Below are 20406 nucleotides of genomic sequence, written 5' to 3' on the forward strand. Positions count from 1 at the left end.
ACAGATAAACAAACAAACAAATTAGAGTATCAGGCAAAAAAAAAAAAAAAAAAAGGAAAAAGAAAAAGTGGTTGTAGATATGATTAAGGTAAGGATCTGAAAGTGAGATCAACGTGGATTTAGAGTGAGCCCTGAATCTAATTACAGTTGTCTTTATAAGGAAAAGGTAGAGGGATACTTGGGACACACGTACACAGAGAAGAAAGCCATCACTGAGGCAGAACTGGAGGGATGCAACCACAAACCAAGCAGCACTGGAGCCGGCAGACACTGGAAGAGACAAGGAAGGGTGTCCTTCCAGAGCCTTCAGAGGGAGCGTAGCTCTGCGCGCACCTTGACTTCAGACTGCAGGCTCCAGAGCTGTGAGAGAATGAATTTCCGTTGTTTTAAGCTACGCAGCTTTTGATAATTTCTATGACAATTTTAGGAAATGAACACTCCTCGCAACTACACCCACCAAACCAAAGAGACAAGTTCAGCTTCGATAAACTTTTCCAGAATCTTGCCATCAGAGATGGGAGAAAGACGCAGGTCTAATTTCTGCAGGGATGGAAGCTCTTTCAGATTTTGTGTTGTGTCCGTTTTGATTCCTATGTGGGGGCTACACTATGATTCCTATGTGGGAGCTATGCTATAATCTTCTCAGTATTCCAGGGCCTTTCAAGATCTGAATACGGCCCCAGGAACGGGGACAGGGAGAGGAAAGAGAGAGAAGAGACAGAGAATAAGAGATCAAGGGACAGAGAGGAAGAAAATCACTATTTGATCTGTCCAGAATGCCTGAGTGCCTGGCTAAAGAAGACATCAGAGGAGAAAGGCTGGGGATGTTCTCTCCTTCCAGCCAGAGCGTGCAGGAGGGACACTCGGCTGCATGAGAAACGGGGCTGGTTAATGAGGAAGTTATCCTGTCAGTTGGAGGAAAGAGGGGCCGTGGGCGTGGAGGAACTGCCAGTCAGAAGGCCTGGACTTTGTATGGAAACCTCTGTCTCTGTGTGGCGCCTTACCGCCCCCTCACAGAAGAGCCAGGCAGCGGCTTGTCAAGGGCAAAGCTGATGGGATGACACTGGCTGAGAGACAGTGGCCCAAGACGTATTAATATATTTGCTGTAGGAAGAACAAGTTGGTGAGACCTCTCACAACATCTGAGTGAAATGCAGGAAAGAGAAAGCGAGTGTTATTTAGAGACCTCTGGGCCAGGCATTGGCATACGGTGGGTGTCTCTGTAAGGCTGTGTGATGGTAGAGAATGGGGGTGCCACATACCCCCCAGGTCACGGAATCAGAAATCTGAAACCTTAGTGATATCTGACCCCATGGAGAAAAGGTGGAAGAGACTCTTAGATGTTCTGTGACCTGTGCAGAAGCTTCTTAGAACAACACTCTGAATGATGGAGAAAACTTCCTATTAGGCAGGAAACAAATTTTAAAATGTTCCTTGGGGCTGGGCGCAGTGGCTCACAGCTGTAATCCTAGCACTTTGGGAGGCTGAAGTGGGCAGATTATCTGAGCTCAGGAGTTTGAGACCAGCCTAGGCAACATAGTGAAACCCTGTCTCTAGTAAAATAAAAAAAATTAACCAGACATGGTGGCTCATGCCTATAGTCCCAGGTACTCAGGAGGCTGAGGCACGAAAATCACTTGAACCTGGGAGGTAGAGGTTGCAGTGAGCTGAGATCACGCAACTGCACTCCAGCCTGGGCAACAGTGCAAGACTCTGCCTCGAGAAAAAAATAAAGTGTTTCTCGGACCATCCTGGAGACAAAGTATGAATTGATGACTAAAAGCAGAGACTACATTGTCAGGCAGCCCTGGGTGCAAATTCTTACTCCTGTGTGACCCTGGGCAAGCAAATGTACCATTCGGGAACTCAATCTGGCAAGTTGGTATCTCCGTGCATCATATAATGGACATCAAGGTAGCACCTACCTCAGGGTTCTGAAATGAGGATTTACATGAGAAATGTTTCCTTCAGAACCTAGTCAGTAGCAAACACTTCACATATGGTGGCTTGAATCATCATTTGTATCTTTCACTTCTTGTTGCTATTAACAGCCCAGAAATAGCTCTGTGTTTACTAAATGTGGCCTTAGACTAGTCACCGCCCCTTTTGGAAGGCTCGGTTTCCTCATCTGTGAAATGGGGGCAATGATTCTGACTTCACAGGGCTGACACGAGGATTATAGGATATTAGGGATGTTGAGACCCACTGAAAGGCAGTTCATAGACGCCGGTTCTTTCCTCTTTTGTATGAGGCCGTCCTGCCATTGCAGTGGAATGAATGGAGCAAGAAAAGAAAGTCTGGACTCTGATATGTAAATGAACTTGGTGGCCATCCAGCATCAGGGAATGCCATTGGTCCACCTTGGGCCCACCCCCAGGATGTGCAGCCAATGACAGCGTTGTCTCAGCCCGCTATTCTTCTGGTTTCTCCTGGCTTCCGCAACACCCCAGAGGCCCAGGACGCAAGCCCATGAGTCTCCCATGCAGAAGTCTTAAGAAAGGGCGGCTGTACCCCATTGCAAACCCTCAATCGCTAAGGGCCCATGGTGGGGACAGGACTCACCAGCTCCATGCACCGCCGGCTGGCCTCCGCCTCGCGCTGCATCAGCTCTTCCATGTCGGCCTTCAGCTCCTCCAGGCGCCGCTGGTAGTATTGGCTGCTCTCCCGCTGCTGGGACTCAGATGTGGCCGCCTGCGAAAGCTCCTCCCCCATCTTGATCAGGCTGTCCCGAAGCCGGATCACCAGGACCTGGGAGGGGCAGAGACACATGCCCACCTTGGAGTTAGAGGCCAGGGGTATGAAACAGGGAGCCTCAGGAAGAGAAGTCCTTTGCCAAGTTTCCTGTGTTTTTATAAGCAGGATGAGAATACTGATGTCTGCTACAAAAATGAAGAATTTAACAACATACGAAAAATGATGGCCAGGTGCGGTGCTCAGGCCTGTAGTACCAGCACTTTGGGAGGCTGAGGCAGGCAGATCACCTGAGGTCAGGAGTTAGAGACCAGCCTGGCCAACATGGCAAAAACCCCTCTCTACTAAAAATGCAAAAATTAGTCGGGCATGGTGGCATGTGCCTATAATCCCAGCTATTGGGAGGCTGAGGCACCAGAACTTATTGAACCTGGGAGGCAGAGGTTGCAGTGAGCCAAATTCTTGCCACTGCACTCTAGACTGGGCAACAGAAAGAGACTCATCTCGGGGGGAAAAAAAAGATAATGGCTATTCCGAGAGGCAGTGTAGCATATTTATGAGAACTCTCACCCCAAGACGCTCTGGGTTCAAATCCCACCTCTACCTCTTCCTGGCTGTGTGACCTTGGGCAGGTTACTGAGTCTCTCTGAGAGACAGGGATAATGATAACACCTGTGTCCCAGGAACACTGTCAGAATCTAATTCCTTGGTATGCAGAAGGCTTGGGTGCCTGGCACATAGGATGTGCCAGATAAGGGTTTGGAATTATTAAATTTTTTTAACAGCTCCTATTTATCCCAAGGGGCTGGTGCAATGAAGAGAGAACTATGCTGAGGTCAAAAACCTTTACCCCACATGGGTTTTTGTTTCCTGATTTACAAAATGAGGGTGTTCAGGTAATCTCCCACGAGCTTCAGCCTTACTATTTTATGACACTTTTCCTTTCCTGGTGGCAGAGGGGATGGAGACTCCTTGAGGACACAATGAAACAATAGAGAGAAAAGTGTTTTGGCCTTCATGAGTGCCACGGAAAACAAACCCAAGGACTGTTCTGCAGAATTCATTAGTTGGCCGGCCAGCCTGGAGCCAATCGATCCTGATGAGCAAACACTCCAGTGTTGACAGAAGATGGGGCGCACATGAATATTTCAAGCCCCTGCTAAGGACTCTGAGCCCTTCTTCTGTAGCTGCAGGCAGTGGGGATAGCAGCCTCCAGATCAGACACTGAACCCTAACCTAAAAGAAATGCTTTCCTATTTGGTTCACCTCTCATATGAAGTTCAGCAACAATTCCAAGAACAGCAGGAAGAGTGTAAGGAGTTCTCAAACTGTCTTTGAAGTGTCCCATCTCTACACCTCCAGGACCCAGGATTCTACTAAATTCAAATAATGGTGGCAGAGGGGAAAATTGAATTTGGAGATAGAATCTTTCCATTTGAAGTTTCGCTACACTCATTTTCTTTTCTCCTGTGTTCTCGTTTCACTATGCTGGAACCAGGTTTTAAAATGGCATGTGATATGGCCCAACTTTACATATTTAATCATTTAAAATATAGTAGATCAAAGTTTCATGGTGATCTACAGAGACACTCATGCCTTGCAGGATCCCTTGAGCAATTTCTGGGAAACACTGAGGGTCAAAGCAAAGAAGAATTTCTCTCTGTTCTTCATCTATAACAGGCTTATTGGAGACCAAATGCCCCTAGGGAGATCAGGGGGAAATGTTTCAGAATGAGGAATGCAGCCTCCCAGCTGTCTAGACACACTGTCTTGGTGCAGTGAAGCCAGCTGGCTGCAGAGAAGTTGGAACCTGAAACCAGGAAGAAGCGAAGGTCGGGTGTCAATCTACCTTGGCCCATACACTGCCTGGCTTTTTCTTGAGCAAGTCACTTGACCTCTCTGGGGTCATCTTCTCATCAGTAAGGCTCATCCCACCAGCCTCACAAGACTGTATGAAACATCAAGTGGAGTGGCTGATGGGAAAGGATTTTGACAATGGTGATGTCTTCTGTAAATGTCCCATGTCATTGGCCTACAGAGCTGAAGAAGTAAACACCTGTGTTCCCAGCTCAAGGGCAATGGGAATGTAATCACCAGCCGTACTCCAGTGCATCCAAGTCTTACGTGTCCTTCGAGGTTCCGCATTAATGCCACCTCCTTCCAGAAGCCTTCCTGATTCTTGAGTCTTAAAAAGATCTCTATCCCCTAAACATCACAGCCCTCTCTCCATATTACAGATATATATATCTTACCCACATGGCTTACGAAGATATATGCTTCTGAAGGCAGGTCTGTGTCATACATCTGTCTTCTGTGCACCTAAAACAGGGCCTAGCACACACTGGGTGCAAAATAAGTTTCTGTTCAAGATGAGTGTTGGGCATGTAAGTGGTTGAGTAGCTGGGTGGAGATAGGAAGAAGTGGATCAATACATAAAAGAATGGGCAGACGGAGGGGTTGAGGGCTGAAGAAAAACTAGTAGAGGAAGAGAAGAAAAAGTGAAGGGAAAAGGAGGAACAGATGGAAGGAAGGATGGATGAATGGGCCCATGAGGGTGGAAGGAGGTGGGGGGAGGTACATGAGGATGGCTAGGTAAATGGTAGGTGGCTTGAGGGATGGTATAATGGAAGGAGGGGGGAGCTTGGGTGAGAAGTGGGTGAGTAATGTGTATCTAGATAAAGGCATGTGAGTACATAGATAAGTAGCAGAAGGATGAATGAAGCTTACACAAAACTCTCCCTGTTCTTGGCGCAAGCATTATGTATGTATCACGACGTACCTCAAATCTCTTAATCTGCACCTTCTGGAACTCCGTCTTATTCTCCAGGTCACAGATGACTGCCTCCTGCCTGCTGACGATGGCTCGATCCACGGTGGACTGCTCCAGGTGCTCAATGCGCATCTGAGCCACCTGCAGCTGTGGGTACAAGAGAGAAGTCTACTGGCCATCTGCTGTCCTTGATACCAGGACAGAGACACAGGCAGGACCCAGCCTGGGAGGGTGGGGGGAGCTATTCACACCACCTCCTTCTCTGCTCAGGTGTGCTGCATGGTAAACATCTGCACAGGCAAGAATTGCCGGGTCTCAATCTTGGGACCCTCATTGGACCCTCACACCAGACCCTGATCCTGGGTCTCAGGTGCTGGGAGGTGATGCTTCTTTTGTCTTCAGAATTCAAAACAAGACTTTTAATCAGTGCTTCCCTCCCCTCCTTCCCTGCTCTGATCAATAAGCAAAGCCAGTCTGTGGGCAACAAGCTACACCATCAAAAGACACAAGCAAAGGTGGATTTGGGAGCCAGGTTTGCGCCTGGTGTGTGAGTCTGGGAAAGTCAGTTCTTTTGCTTGAGTCTCAGTTTCTCCATTTTTCTTGTGAGGATTGAAGGAGATTAGTGACTGGCGCATAACAAGCACCCAGCAGGTGGCCACTGCTGCTATGTCATTGGTTGTGCATGCTGTTACTCAGCACCCACAAAAAACTGCTTGAGACCTGGTCACTCCAACAGTCACTTTAAGCAGGCACATGCAACAGTTCTAGAAGAGTTTTGAAAATTTCATGGATATCAGCATCCGTCTGGGTCACGATGGAAAGCCAGACATGTTTGCAGGGACCCTGGCTTCAAAGGAAGATTTCACAAAAGATCATCCCTCTGTTCTTTGTTCTTGGAGTCATTTCTCAGAGGGAGAAAATTCTATACTGAATGGCTGAGTCTTAGTGCATGGGGCATGCTTGGATTCAACAAGCCAGGCAAGAGTTAATGAGTGTGAGTGTGTGTGCGTGTGTCCGTCTCTCTAACGGACTGTCTCAATTCACCAGGCACACAGCTAGAATTGAGTATTTGGATGAAATAACGAATAACAGAATAAAAGAAACAGTTTCCAGGGTCCAAAGTATAAGTGTGTGCCCAGGGAGAATCCCTCTCTTCCTCCCTGTGATGGTTAATACTGAGTGTCAACTTGATTCAGTTGAAGGACACAAAGTATTGATCCTGGGTGTGTCTGTGAGGTTGTTGCCAAAAGAGAGTAACATTTGAGTCAGTGGGCTGGGGAAGGCGGATCCACTCTTAATCTGGTGGGCACCATCTCCTCAGCTTCCAGCCAATATAAAGCAGGCTGAAAAATGTGAAGAGGACAGAGAGGGGCCTAGCCTCCCAGCCTACAGCCTTCTCCCGTGCTGGATGCTTTCTGCCCTTGAACGTCGGACTCCACGTTCTTCAGTTTGGGGACTCAGACTGGGTATCCTTGCTCCTCAGCTTGCAGACAGCCTACTGCGGGACTTCGTGATCACGTAAGTTAATACTTAACAAATTCCCCAGCCAGGCCTGGTGGCTCACACCTATAATCCCAGCACTTTGGGAGGCTGAGGAGGGCAGATCACCTGAGGTCAGGAGTTCAAGAACAGCCTGGCCAACAATGGTGGAACCCATCTCTACTAAAAATACAAAAATTAGCCGAGCGTGGTATGGGCACCTGTAATCCCAGCTCCTCGTGAGGCTGAGGCAGGAGAATCACTTGAATCGGGGAGGTGGAGTTTGCAGTGAGCCGACATCGTGCCACTGCACTCCAGCCTGGGTGACAGAGCGAGACTCCATCTTAAAAAAAAAAAATGGAGGTCGTGTCCCCAGAAGGTCTCCTCACATTTTTCTGACCCCCCTTTTCCTCTCCATGTGCATCATAGCCAGCTGGACATAAATTTGGGTTCAAAACAATAAACTCATATATATATATATATATGATATATATATATATATATGTATATGTATATGTATATGTATATATATCTGTGATATATATATATATATATATATATATCTCCTATTAGGTCTGTCCCTCTAAGAAAACCGTGACTAACACAAGTATAGGGTGGCTCTGAGCATACTTGTTCTTGAAGCTTCTGCTTCTCCTTCTTGGCTTCCTCCAGCTGCAGCTGGAGTTCTTGGATCTGCCCAATGTCAGCAGCAGACTGGTGAGATAAAAATATATATATATATCACCCTGAGACCATAAGCCTTGCCGGGAAACCACCCCTGAAAATCCCTACTTTCCCCACCCACAGATGTCTACATCTCTCAGAGCTTCTATGATAATAGCTGTTTCCCAAAAATTACCTCTCACATCCTCCTCAACATCTTTCATTTCAGTGTTCACTGAGTCACGCCAATTATATAAGCCCCTGGATTTGGTCAGCTGTCCAGCATTTTATTATACATCCCTGAGAACCCAGACAGAAGTGGGCTGGCCATGGCACTAGGACCAGATTCCGAGGGATGAGAGCAACTCGGAGGGTCGGGATACTGGGGTTCTAGACCTGGATCCTGGCCTCAGCAATCTACAGAGCCTCTCTGCACCTCAATCTCTGCATCCGTAAAATGGGCTGATAGTCTCTGATCAGCGTTTCAGTATTGTGTTTGTTCAGAGATTAAATGAAGCAGGGGAGAGGAAAGGCTTTTTGAAAAAATAGAACCTGCCAGGCACAGTGGCTCACACCTGTAATCCCAGCATTTTGGAAGGCCGAGGTAGGCAGATCACTTGAGGTCAGGAGTTCGAGACCAGCCTGACCAACATGGTGAAACCCCATCTCTACTAAAAATACAAAAATATGTGGTGGCATATGCCTGTAATCCCAGCTACTCAGGAGGCTGAGGCAGGGGAATTGCTGGAGCCTGAGAGGCAGAGGTTGCACTCTGAGCCTGGTGTGAGCCCAGATCACACCATTGCACTCCAGCCTGGGCGACAGAGTAAGACTCTGTCTCAAAAAAAAAAAAAAAAAAAAAATGGAACCAACTGTTGAACTTCATTACCTCTGATGAGAGGAATTCTAGAGGGTAGAAGGATCTCTTTACTTTCTATTTCTTATGTCTTTATTATTTAAATTATTTATTATGGACATATGCATATACTGCCTTTGTAACTGAACAAATAAACCTGTCTTTTGGGCAAAAATTAGTGTGATTCAGCTGGGTGCAGTGGCTCAGGCCTGTAATCCCAGCACTTTGGGAGGCCGAGGCAGGCGGATCACTAGGTCTGAAGTTCAAGACTAGATTGGCCAACATGGGGAAACTCCATCTTTACTAAAAAAAATACAAAAATTAGCTGGGCATGGTGGCTTGTGCCTGTAATCCCAGCTACTTGGGAGGCTGAGGTAGGGGGATTGCTTGAACTGGGACCCAGGAGGCGGAGGTTGCAGTGAGCTGAGATTGCGCCCCTGCACTCCACCCTGGGCTGCGGAGAGAGACTCCATTTCAAAACATAAAAATTAGTGTGATTTGCAAGTGTAGACAGTGACAGATGCTATTTTTGAGGTGGTTGTTACCATGTGGGTGATATAATCAATTGTTTTGTTATTGTTATTCTATGTCCAGCAGAAGTCCCTTCAGATCCAGCCTCTGTCAGATGCACTCAGAGTGTGGCAGGCATTTGACCCTGGACGTCCTCTGGAAGGTATACGGCAAGAAAGACACTCATTGCGCCAGGAGGGAGCTGTCCTCCCCATTATGCAGTCGTTATGTGGAGATCTACTAGGGGTTCCACATCACACCCTTGGCTTCACCCCAAAGCTTCTATTTGACCCATGCCGCCCTAGTGCCTCCTGATCGTCTCCCAAGCCCATCCATCCTCTCCTCCTCATCCTCACTCCATCTGCCAGGTTGGAGTTGTCTTTCCCCTGGACAAGTTCAGTTTCATTTATTCAACAGTGATTTACTGAGCACCTCGAGGCCAGACGCTCTTTTTGGCTCTGAATTCAGCATTGGACAAGGCAGAGGAGAACCCTGCCATTATGGAGCTGACTGTCTGGGGTGGCAAGCTGGCTGGTCCCCTCCAACTGCTCTTGCCCCGAGAAGTTTGCCAATTGATTCCCTTCGACCATAAAATAAAACCCAATCTCATCTCAGCCTCTAAGCCCCCGATCCGATCCTCCTCTGTCACTGGGCCTGTCTTGTGCCACATTCTCCTCACTGGACTCCTTTCAGTCTCTCCAAGACACCGTCACAGGCCCTTCGCATGTGCTATTTCCTCTGCTTGGAATGCACCTCCAATCCAATCTAAGTAACTCCTGCTCTTTGTTCAGATCTCCCTCCAAGTGACATCTACTCTGAGAAACCTTTCCTGACTCCCAACCTAGGTCAGGATTTGCAGAATTTTGTTCATTTCCTTTCTGGACTCTTGGCTCAGTTTGCAAGTCTCCCCCTGCTCTGGTGACCATATGATAAGGTCCTCCCGGCCCACTAAACTGTGAGGTGCATGAGGGCGGGAATGGGATGTGCTTTTCATCACCACAGTATACTTAGCATTTTTCACAGTGTCTACATAGCAGGGGTTTAGTAAATATTGAATAAATAGATATAGATATATAGGAATAAAGAAAGAAAGGGGGGAAAGAAAGAAAAAGAAGAAAGAAAGAAAGAAAGAGAGAGAGAGAGAGAGAGAGAAAGAAAGAAAAGAAAGAAAGAAAGAAAGAAAGAGAGAGAGAGAGAGAAAGGAAGGAAGGAAGGAAGGAAGGAAGGAAGGAAGGGAGGGAGGGAGGGAGGGAGGGAGGGGGAGGGAGGGAGGGAAAAGAAAAAGAAAAGAAGAAGAAGATTGTGGTTGGATAGGTGGATAGGTGAATAAATGGGTAAGTGGGTGGTAGGATGGATGAATTGATAAATGGATGAATGAATGGTTAAATGAATGGATGGCTGTGTGGATTGATAAATGATTGGAAAGATGGATGGATGAATGGATAGATGGATAAATGGTTGGCTGGATAGATGGATGGGTGGTTGGGTGGATGAGAGGATGATTGGATGGATGGATGGATGGATGACGGATGGATGAGTGAGGGAGTGAGTGAGTAGATGGGTGGATAAATGAATGCTGAACTGATGAGCAGATGAATGGTTGAAGGGTGGGTGGATGGGCAGATGCATGAATAAATCCAAATCTTTCCTGGTGGACTTGTCTTCCAGACATGCACATACCATCTGAAGGTGACATTGTCCTCCCTTAGGACCACAGGAAATTTACAATTCCTATCTATCTCTGTGCACTTATCCCTCCAAGATGTTAAGACCAGGGAGTAGTCCAGCCACATCACCCTCTTGACATTCCACATTCACCCCATCCCAAGTCCCTGAGATTGTCCCGCCAAGGTCCCATTCACTACCTGGGCAATGAGGTCCTTGTGCTTCTGCATCAGCTCATTCAGGTCATCCTGGTCCTCATCAATGCGCTTCAGGAGGTCCGCCTTCTCAAACTGCAGCCTGTACAGCTGCTCATCCACCTGGCGGGGGGCAGTCAGTGGTCAAGGCGAGGTGGGAGGGCAAGGGATGGGCAGCAGGGGCCAGCGGAAGAACAAAGAGGGGCTTGCTTATGGGTGTGTGAGGTGAGTGACCATCAGCGTTTAGGAGTGGCTGTGGTTACCAATGTACATGGTAGGTATCACAGCTTGGTGGTGGTGGTGTGTGTGGGTGTGTGTTTATGTATACCAGGCACTGCATGTGACTATGAATCAAGGTGTATGTGTGTATGTGTGTATGAATTTAGGTCTGTGCAATCCCACTTGGGAATCTGTGCGTGCATATTTTAAATGTGCATAGTACATATATGAAAATGCAAACCCCTGTACTCTCCCTGAGAACAGAGACTTTGTCCTGTTCACAGATATAACCCAGCAGCAAGCACCAGGCCTGTCCTATAGCAGGTGCTCAATAAATATGTATTGGCTGGATGAACAAACTTGGAGGCATGGGTTACCTACAAGGAGGAGGGCATTTATTTTGTATGTGTGCCTGGTGATTGCATGTGACTATGTACATTCATTCCCGTGTATACACGTGTGTGTGTGTGTGAATACTTGTAGGCAAGTTCCAACAAAATAAGGGGCAAAAAGGCCCATAGAGAGCTTGACATAAACATTTGCCTAAAAATCCTATACTTAAACTATAGGGTTTTATACATTGAGTATAATACATTTAAGCCAACCCCGTACACCCAGACAGGGGACTTAGAAACCTATGTCCAATTTCCACCAAAATAATAAATTGACAATATACGTCCATGTGTCCCCATTCAGGGGTGAGCACAGAATAGTCCCATAATAAATGGCTGAATCATCTGGTAATGAGCCTAAGCAGGTCAAGAGATGCCCTTGTCTCCATTTACCAGAGGGGACATGTGGTAGCCCCACAATAAGGAAATGTTCCATCTCTGTATGGTCATGAGCACACAGTAGGACCACAGCAGATGCCTGAGGACCACTTAGAGTGGCTAGCAGGGTGGGCACACAATACACAGTTGCGTTCCCACATTGGGTATCGAGCAAATAACAGGCTCACATCAGATGCACGTTCACAGCACTGAGCACCCATCACGTCCACAACAGACTTCCTGGCTTTTTGTTGCAGATGGGAGCATGCAGCTGAGCCTCATCTATGCTCTGATGTCTTCATAATGCTCAGCTTACAGTAGGATGCGTGTTCAGAACACTGAGCGCCTAATAGGTCTACAATAAGTCCCCTTGTCCCTCTTATAGAACTGAACACATAATAGGCCTACAATGGATGTCTGTACCTCCAAGATGCTACCTGGTAGGTTTATAACAAATGTCTTTGTACTTCCTATGGTGCTAAGCGCACACTAGGCCCACACTAGCTCCCAGAGGCCTATGCTGGCCCAGGTCCCTGCAGCTGCAGGAAGGGACAGGTACCAGGCTTTTGTTCCGTGTCATGTTCTCCAGCTCGCTGTGCATGCTCTCCAGGTCTGCCGTGAGCACCTTCTGGGTCTTCAAGGCCTCCTCACACTTGGCTTCACTTTGCTCCAGCTGGACCAGGCAAGAGGTAAAGAAAAGAGAAGAAAATAAGAGGTAGGGAGGGGAGGGGAGGGGAGGGGAGGGGAGAAACCTCCTCATGAAGCTGCCTCCTTGAATGTCCTTTCCCTCTAGCTCAGCCCAGCCCCTCCCAAGCGTGGGAATAATTTACAGGTGACCTCATGGCTTCACAACTATTCATCAACCCACACCTGGGGGAAAGCAAAATATAAGCCCTGCTGTGTTGCCAGGAGCAATACCTCAGTCCCATTCAGCAAATCCTTGATGATGCCCACTAAGTGCCAGGCACTGGACATACACAGAACAATCAAGCTGGCCCCTGCCCTCTCAGTGGGAGACAGGAAGGAACAGCTCATGACAACCTCTTTGTGCAGTACAGGGAAGGGGGACACCAGCACAGTGGAAACGCAGGATGGGAATCGAGGGAGGCTTCCTGGAGGAGGTGCCTTGAAGGCCCACGGAACCAGCCAAGTGGAAGTTTCTTAACCAGGGTTCAGGGTTAAAAGTGGGTCCACAGGCCGCCTTTAAAATGTCATGCAAAATACTCCTCATGTGAGCAGTTAGCGTTTTCCTGGGTTCACAGCTTTCACTAGATCCTCAAAGGCTAAGAGCCACTGACTTAAATAAAGCTTCTCTTTCTCACGTTATTCTTTCTCATTTTTCCTCCCAGCTGCACATAGTAGGCCACCTATCCTAGCAAAGTAGAGTCATCAAAATAAGTCCAATTGCTTATGTACGTGGCCCCAGATGACAGACATGCCCCACTGGAGAAACCCATATTTGTGCACACACCCTAAATCCATTCTGCAATTGGCAGCTGCCTCTTCTGAGCTCTAACTAGCTCATTTTTATTTTATTTATGTTTTTGAGACAGGGTCTTGCTCTGTCACCCAGGCCGGAGTGCAGTGGTGCGATCTCGGCTCACTGCAACCTCTGCCTTCCGGGTTCCAGTGATTCTCCTGCCTCAGCCTCCCAAGGAGCTGGGACTACAGGTGCGTGCCACCATGCCAAGCTAATTTTTGTATTCTACTAAAAGTAGAGGTAGGGGTTTCACCAATTTGGCCAGGCTGATCTTGAACTCCTGACCTTGTGATCTGCCCATCTCGGCCTTCTAAAATGCTGAGATTACAGGCGTGAGTCACTGAACCTGGCCTAACTCAGCTCATTTATAATGCTTAGCTCACAGTAGGATGCCTGCACATTCAGAGTGCTGAACACCTAGTAGGTCTATAATAGGTCCCATTGTCCCTCTTAACCCCTTTTCTGTATCCCTGAACAGAAAACACTCTTAGGAATCATCTAAGGTAAACACTCAGGGCTTAGAGAGGGATGGGCCACAACTCACAAAAGCCCCTTTTCCAGCCCCTGAGAACTATGTATTCCTGCAGCTCGACCAGCAAAAGAGGGCTAGGGGGCCGATTTCACTCAGCAAATGGGAGGGATTGAGACACACTGAGAAAATTGATGTAGAGCAAGGGAAGGTAATTAGCATTGATAAAGCATAATGAACAGAGGAAGTGAGACATCAGGCCTGGTCTTATTTTCCAGCAGGTGACTCAACTGCTTCAGCCATGGCTGGGACGTGGGTGGTAGGGCTCCCCTGAAGACAGGCAGGGCAAAGCCAGCCCCTCTTTTGAGCAGAAGTCAGAGGCCTCAAGAAGGAGAAGTACTTAAACAAAACCTAAAAGATGCAAAAGAAGGGCCAGTCGCAGTGGCTCACACCTGTAATCCCAGCACTGTGGGGGGCCGAGGCGAGAGGATTACCTGAGGTCAGGAGTTCAAGACCAGCCTGACCAACAGGGTGAAACCTGTCTCTACTAAAAATACAAAAAAAATTAGCCAGATGCAGTGGCACATGCCTGTAATCCCAGCTACTTGGGAGGCTGAGCCAGGAAAATTGCTTGAATCCAGGAGGTGGAAGTTGTCGTGAGCTGAGATCGTGCCATTATACTCCAGCCTTGGTAACAAGAGCAAAACTCCATCTCAAAAAACAAAACAAAGAAAAACAAGATGAAAAGGAGATGGCCATGTGCAGAGTGCCCTGGGCAGCAGCAATAGCACGTGCAAGGGCCCTGAGGCAGAGACAGGAACTAACCGTGGTGCTGAGAAACAGAAAGCTCACTAGTGCGGCTAAGCAGCTGCACAGAGAAGGGGAAGAAGAGGAGATGCTGAAGATAGGGACAGGGGTCCCATCACTGAGGCTTGTGAGCCGGGCTGCAAAGCTTAGTTTTTATTTCAGTCTGCCAGGAAGCCATGGATGGTTTTTAAGGAGGTAGGTGGCATGATCTCCCTCTGGCTGCTGTGGGGAGGGTGGGACCAGATTGGAAATAGGGCAGCCAGTGAGGGGGTCGCCATGGTCCTGCAGGAAGGAGGCGGTGGAGGGGCTCTAACCAGGGTGGAAAGGGTGGAGGTGGAGAGAAATGGAAGAATCAGCACAGCAGGATGTGCAAACAACTAAAGGTCTGGGTGGCAGGAGCAGATGGGCCATCAAGGGAGATGATGTCAGATAACTAATGGTGGAAGAGGAGGCCTCACGCAGGGCCCCTCTGCCAGGCCAAGGAGCTGGGCCGGGAGCCAGGAAGCAAGAGAGAGTCATTGTAAATAGCGCAACAGGGCAGAGCAGAACACAGTGACACAGTTCCCATCTGCCCAGCCTCTACTTCAGCATAGGGTTTCAACACCAGGACCCCGCCGGTCCTCGGAGACCCCGGAGAAAGGAGGCTCTATTTTTTATCCCCATTTTACAGATAGCATAATGGTGTGTGATCCAGAAATGCTCTTTCCTTTCCCTGCTTCTCTTGGAGCAAGCAGGGAGAGGGATGACTTATCCCAGACAGAGACGAACACAGAGCAGTCAGTGGAGACAGCTGCTGGCCTTCTTAGCTCATACAGGGCTGGAGATGGGATTATCTTGGCCCTGATGGTTTTGGCATTAGCAGCCCCACCTGCTACTGTTGTATGGGGACCGTGTTCACGGCGCTGTGCTTTCTCTGCCTTGCTTCATGAAAGCCTCACAGCGCCTCTAAGAGAAAGGTGCCACCATTAGGACCTTTTGATAAAGGTGGACTCTGAGACACACAGAAGGCAAGTGACTTCTTCACTATCACGGAGCTGGTCTGTGGAGAGCCTGCTTGATGCCAGAGCTCAAGCTCTTAACCACTGAGCTGCACTGCCCCTCAAAGAAAGTCACTCGCTGGAAGGTCTGACCACACAGATAGAATGGATCAAAATATAAAGAGAGCACCGTTGCAGAGGAAACAGCTCAGCGGTTTGGTGCTATGACAGAAACCTCTTAGGCAGCACCAGGAGAGAATGGACTAAGTTGGGAGTCTGTGAATGACGGAACTCAGAGTTTGAGCAAATGTGGTGGAAATATTGGATGCAATGAGTTCTAAATTTCTCTCGAAAGAATCAGTATGTCATTATGTTCAGTTATTTGTCCTTTATTTTAAAGTTTAACTTCCTTGTAATTCCAGCAAACAACCTTCTCCACCGGTTCTAATCAGTCATTCATGTCTGTTCCCCCTGGCTCCCGGCTCCATCCTGACTCATACCAGTCACAAGCTTTAGTCACCTGCTCCGATCACCTTCCTTTGGCCTAGGTCCCCCTGGCTTTTTGCTCTGACCCACACATAACCATCCTTCCTGCCAAACCAACCACCCTGCCACTCCAGCTCAGACCCCTAATCTCTTTAAAATAGCCAATCAGCATTAGTCTAGCTTGTGCGGTCTAACCCTAGCCAATAGGAGAATGACACAGCAGTAGGGGTGATCCCCATCAGGCATCAGTACCCCTTTTCCTCACTTGTCCAAACGTGCAGCCACCATTGCTCCATCCGTGAGCCACACCCTTCTATAGAAGTAAACTGCCTTGCTGAAAGGATTTATCTTCAAGTGCTATTTCTTTTGCAGCATTGAAATTTTACTTATAACAGAAACATGCATCATTCCTGGAACCTGCCAGAGATGAACACATTCATTCCAAAGGAGAGAGGAAGGAAAGCAGCATCATCAACACTACGTGCCAGATTACATCGTCTGTGTGGTTCAGAACTTGGGTGTTAGAGCCAGACCTGAGGAAGTCTGCTTCTCCCAGCAGCACAATCTTGCTAAGCCTCAGTTTCCTCCTCTGTAAAATGGGAATGGGTCCATCATAGGATCCCTGCAGGATACACAGGTGAAAACATGCAAAGTGCTTACATAATGTCTGGCAGTGAGAAAACATCACAAAATGGTAACAATTGTTGTGAGCTCCTTTTTAATTCCATTTTAGAGAGAAAGAAAATGAGGCAGAGGCCAAAAGAATGGGCCAAGTTTACAGTCAGGATAAGCAAGGCCTCGGCACTGACCATCTTAAGGAGGAATTTTAGCCTTCCTGTTCCACTGGGATGGGTAGAGGAAGGTCAATGACCCAGAAACCCACAAGTCAAGCAGGTCTAGATTTTAATAGGATATGGATGGGCGAGACCAGGAATTTCCCACCCCAAGACCTCCACAGGGTAAGCCCTGGACTGCTGCTGACAAGCTGTCTTCATGCTGAGCTTTAAAAGTTTCAATTTATGACACTTTAGGGAGCAGAAAGAAATACGGGGCCACCTCTGGCTGATTTTCTATTATGGATGACCCAGCCTAAGAATAATTCACTGCACATTATTTCTATATGGAGGCTGCTGACTGATGTTTTTATGAAGTCGGTGGCAAGTCACGTGAGGACGGAGCTCAGAGCCTTCTGTGGCCCAACACAGGTCAGACACGCCTTTGAAATGGCCTTTCCCGGAGGAGCTCCAGGCGGAGCCATCAGAGAGCAGTGGGGAGTAACGGGGGCTGGGTTGACAGGCGACAGGGAAGAATTATTGACGTTCACTCTCCAACCCTTGTGGCCAGTGTGACAATGAGGACCTGAGGTGACAGCTGACACTTCCCACCTTTCAACTCCAAGTAACCATCACGTCCCCACGGACAAGGCCTCTCAGGGTGGAGAGGTTCAGGGTGAAACGAAGGCCCCACAATTTCCATTTGTCTCCCAACCTAATGTGGGCGGGACCCAATACTCTCAACAGCACAGCTTATTTGATTTCAGCTTAAGTTCATTAGATTTTTCTTTCTCTTCCAATTTTTACTTTTAGTAAAATTAACAGAACAATGGCACGCGTATGTAGGTACAAAGCAGCAAAACACTTTCAGTAGCTGGAAAAAGCACCTTCGTTCCCGCAGGTACCAGGACTAAGTCATTCTATCGTTCTCTAATTACAGAAGCCAGGCTTCCCCAGACCTGCTCGAATTCTGCAAGGCAGGCATCTACGGAGGGCTTCATCGCCTACTCTTCCCTTGGGATAGGACCTTTCTTCTAGTAAATGGTAAAATGTTCATTCCTAGTCCTCTCCATACTGTAATTACGGAGGGGAACAAGCTCCCAGGTCTTCTGCATAAATAAAGCACTGCTAAGCTTTGGTCTGGGGATATTTGGTGAAGTCCTGACTCTTCTGTGATTGTGGGTCCTGGAAGCCTGGAGTTCCCAGGGGGGAAGATGAGATGAGCAGCCAGGTGCAGTGGCTTATGCTTATAATCCCAGCATTTCTGGAGGCAGAGGTGGGTGGATCACCTGAGGTCAGCAGTTCAAGACCACCCTGACCAACATGGAGAAACCCTGTCTCCACTAAAAAAACAAAATTAGCCAGGCGTGGAGGCACATGCCTGTAATCCCAGCTACTCCAGAGGCTGAGGCAGGAGAATCTCTTGAGCCCAGGAGGTGGAGGTTGCAGTGAGTCGAGATCTTGCCATTGTACGCCAGCCTGGGCAACAAGAGCGAAACTCCATCTCAAAAAAAAAAAAAAAGATGAGATGAGCACCATCTAGGGTTAAAGAATGGGAGAAAAGGAGAGGTTGCATTCTCTCTGTTCTCTACCACCAGGGGGTATGTTTAACATCATACATTATCACGTGTGGTTAGGAGCGGACCCAAAGGTCAGACAAAATTGGATTTCAGTCCAACCGCTCTATTAGCCTGTGACCTTGGGCAGTTACTGAACTTTGATCTTCCCCATCTGTATTAGTCTGTTCTCACACTACTAATAAAGACATACCTGAGACTGGATAATCTATAAAGGAAAGAGGTTTAATGGACTCACAGTTCCACATGGCTGGGGAGGCCTCACAATCATGGCAGGAAGCAAAGGAGCAGCAAAGGCATGTCTTACGTGGCTGCAGGCAAGAAGGCATGTGCAGGAAACTCCCGTTTACAAAACCATCAGATCTCGTGAGATCCACTGTCACAAGAACAGCAGGGGACAGACCTGCTCCCCGTGATTCAAATACCTCCCACCAGTTCTCTCCCATGACACATGGGAACTATGGGGGAGCTACTTCTTATTCAAGATGCGATTTGTGTGGGAACACAGCCAAACCATATCACATCCAAAAAATGGGGGACAAAATGATTTGCGTTCATGGAGTAGGACTGCTAAGTACAGCTGTATCAGTTGTGCACTGTACAAGCCTAGGAGATGTCATGCATGTAGGTTATAAGGATGAGCTCTTATTCTCTGCCACACAGAGAATATGCTCTGAACACTTTCCATGTATTAATTTATCTAACTTTCAGAATAGCACGCTGAGGTAGCATCAACAACCATTCCTGTTGTTATCGTTGAGGAAACTGAGGAATAGAGAGGTTGAGTGACTTCCTGATGGTCATTCAAGTATTAAATGGCAGAGCTGGGATATGAACCCAGGTAGTCTGGTCACCAAGTTCCCACTTTGAGCCATTACCTTGCACTCCCTCAGAAACAACAGTGCCCATTACAGACGGTCAGTACAGAAAATGTGGTATGGTACAGGCCCAGCACCACTCCCCCTTCTTTTGGGAAAAGGAGCCCATCTTCCTTGTGATAAATGTCCATCTCCAAATATCCATGTACTTTTAATGGTGCTGATCCTGCTCACCAAGCTCAGGGAAAGGCACATGACCCAGCCTAGCCAATTAGAGCATCGGCTCCTGTTGGCCATAGCGGTTAGTTTTGGAATAATAACATGGCTGACACTAAGATTTTTGCTGAGACTATGAAAATAAAGTTCACTCTTTCTGAAGCAGGATGAAAGCGTAGAATGTCTGGGCAAGATGGAAGAGTCTGCCTAAGAATGCAAGCTGGAAGATGCCTAAGATATAAGTCGACGTTGAGGAAGCTGAGCTAAGCGGTGGCAGAAACATAATCTTGATGACATAATTGGGATGCCTAGATCTAGCCATACCTGAAGGCAGTCCTAGCCTCAGAACTTTTCAGATATTTTGGTCAATAACTTCCCTTTGTCTATGCAAACCAATCTGAACTGGGTTACCACCCAAAACCCAGATACAGAATGAATGCGTGAGTTAAAGGAGGTAACGCATACATGACATTGGCCACAGAATAAACACTCAAAAAACATTGCTACCTGTCAGGCCCAGTGGCTCATGCCTGTAATCCTAGCACGTTGGGAGGCCGAGTTGGGAGTATCACTTGAGGCCAGGAGTTCCAGACCAGCCTAGGCACCATAGCTAGATTTCATCTCTACAACGAGTAAAAAAATTAGCTGGCCGTGGTGGAGCAGCTGTAGTCCCAGCTACCCAGGAGAGTGAGACAGGAAGATTCCTTGAACCCAGGAGTGCAAGGCTACGATTGTAGCATTGCCACAGCTTGGGCAACCCCATCTCTTAAGCAAACCAGACACTGCCATAGCGTTAATTGATGCTCATCTACCAAAAAGTTGGCTCAAAGTAGTTCCAACCAAAACCCTGTGATAAAATAGCAATTATTTCTTGTTTACCCGTTGTGTGTATGGATCCTTATCCATAGGAGATAAATATTTCCCTTTCCCAATTACTCAATGAGGGGAAAAGAAGGGAAGGATACTTCTTTTTTTTTTTTTTTTTT

General features: G+C 47.7%; 1 protein-coding gene across 3 annotated transcripts in view; it reads right to left on the reverse strand.

The window, feature by feature from the left end:
• The window catches only part of MYO18B (myosin XVIIIB), a 285741-nt gene that overhangs the window by 74454 nt on the left and 190881 nt on the right, over positions 1–20406 (reverse strand). For all 3 annotated transcript variants that reach the window (XM_017498142.2, XM_017498140.2, XM_017498145.2), the window contains 5 exons: positions 12377–12490; positions 10835–10951; positions 7571–7654; positions 5471–5608; positions 2563–2748 (listed from right to left, as the gene is read on the reverse strand). In XM_017498142.2, the coding sequence (XP_017353631.1) occupies positions 2563–2748; positions 5471–5608; positions 7571–7654; positions 10835–10951; positions 12377–12490 (639 nt within the window). The remainder of the gene's footprint in view (positions 1–2562; positions 2749–5470; positions 5609–7570; positions 7655–10834; positions 10952–12376; positions 12491–20406) is intronic.

The sequence above is a fragment of the Cebus imitator genome, unplaced genomic scaffold (assembly GCF_001604975.1).
Source record: "Cebus imitator isolate Cc_AM_T3 unplaced genomic scaffold, Cebus_imitator-1.0 Scaffold237, whole genome shotgun sequence".
Classification (NCBI taxonomy): domain Eukaryota; kingdom Metazoa; phylum Chordata; class Mammalia; order Primates; family Cebidae; genus Cebus; species Cebus imitator.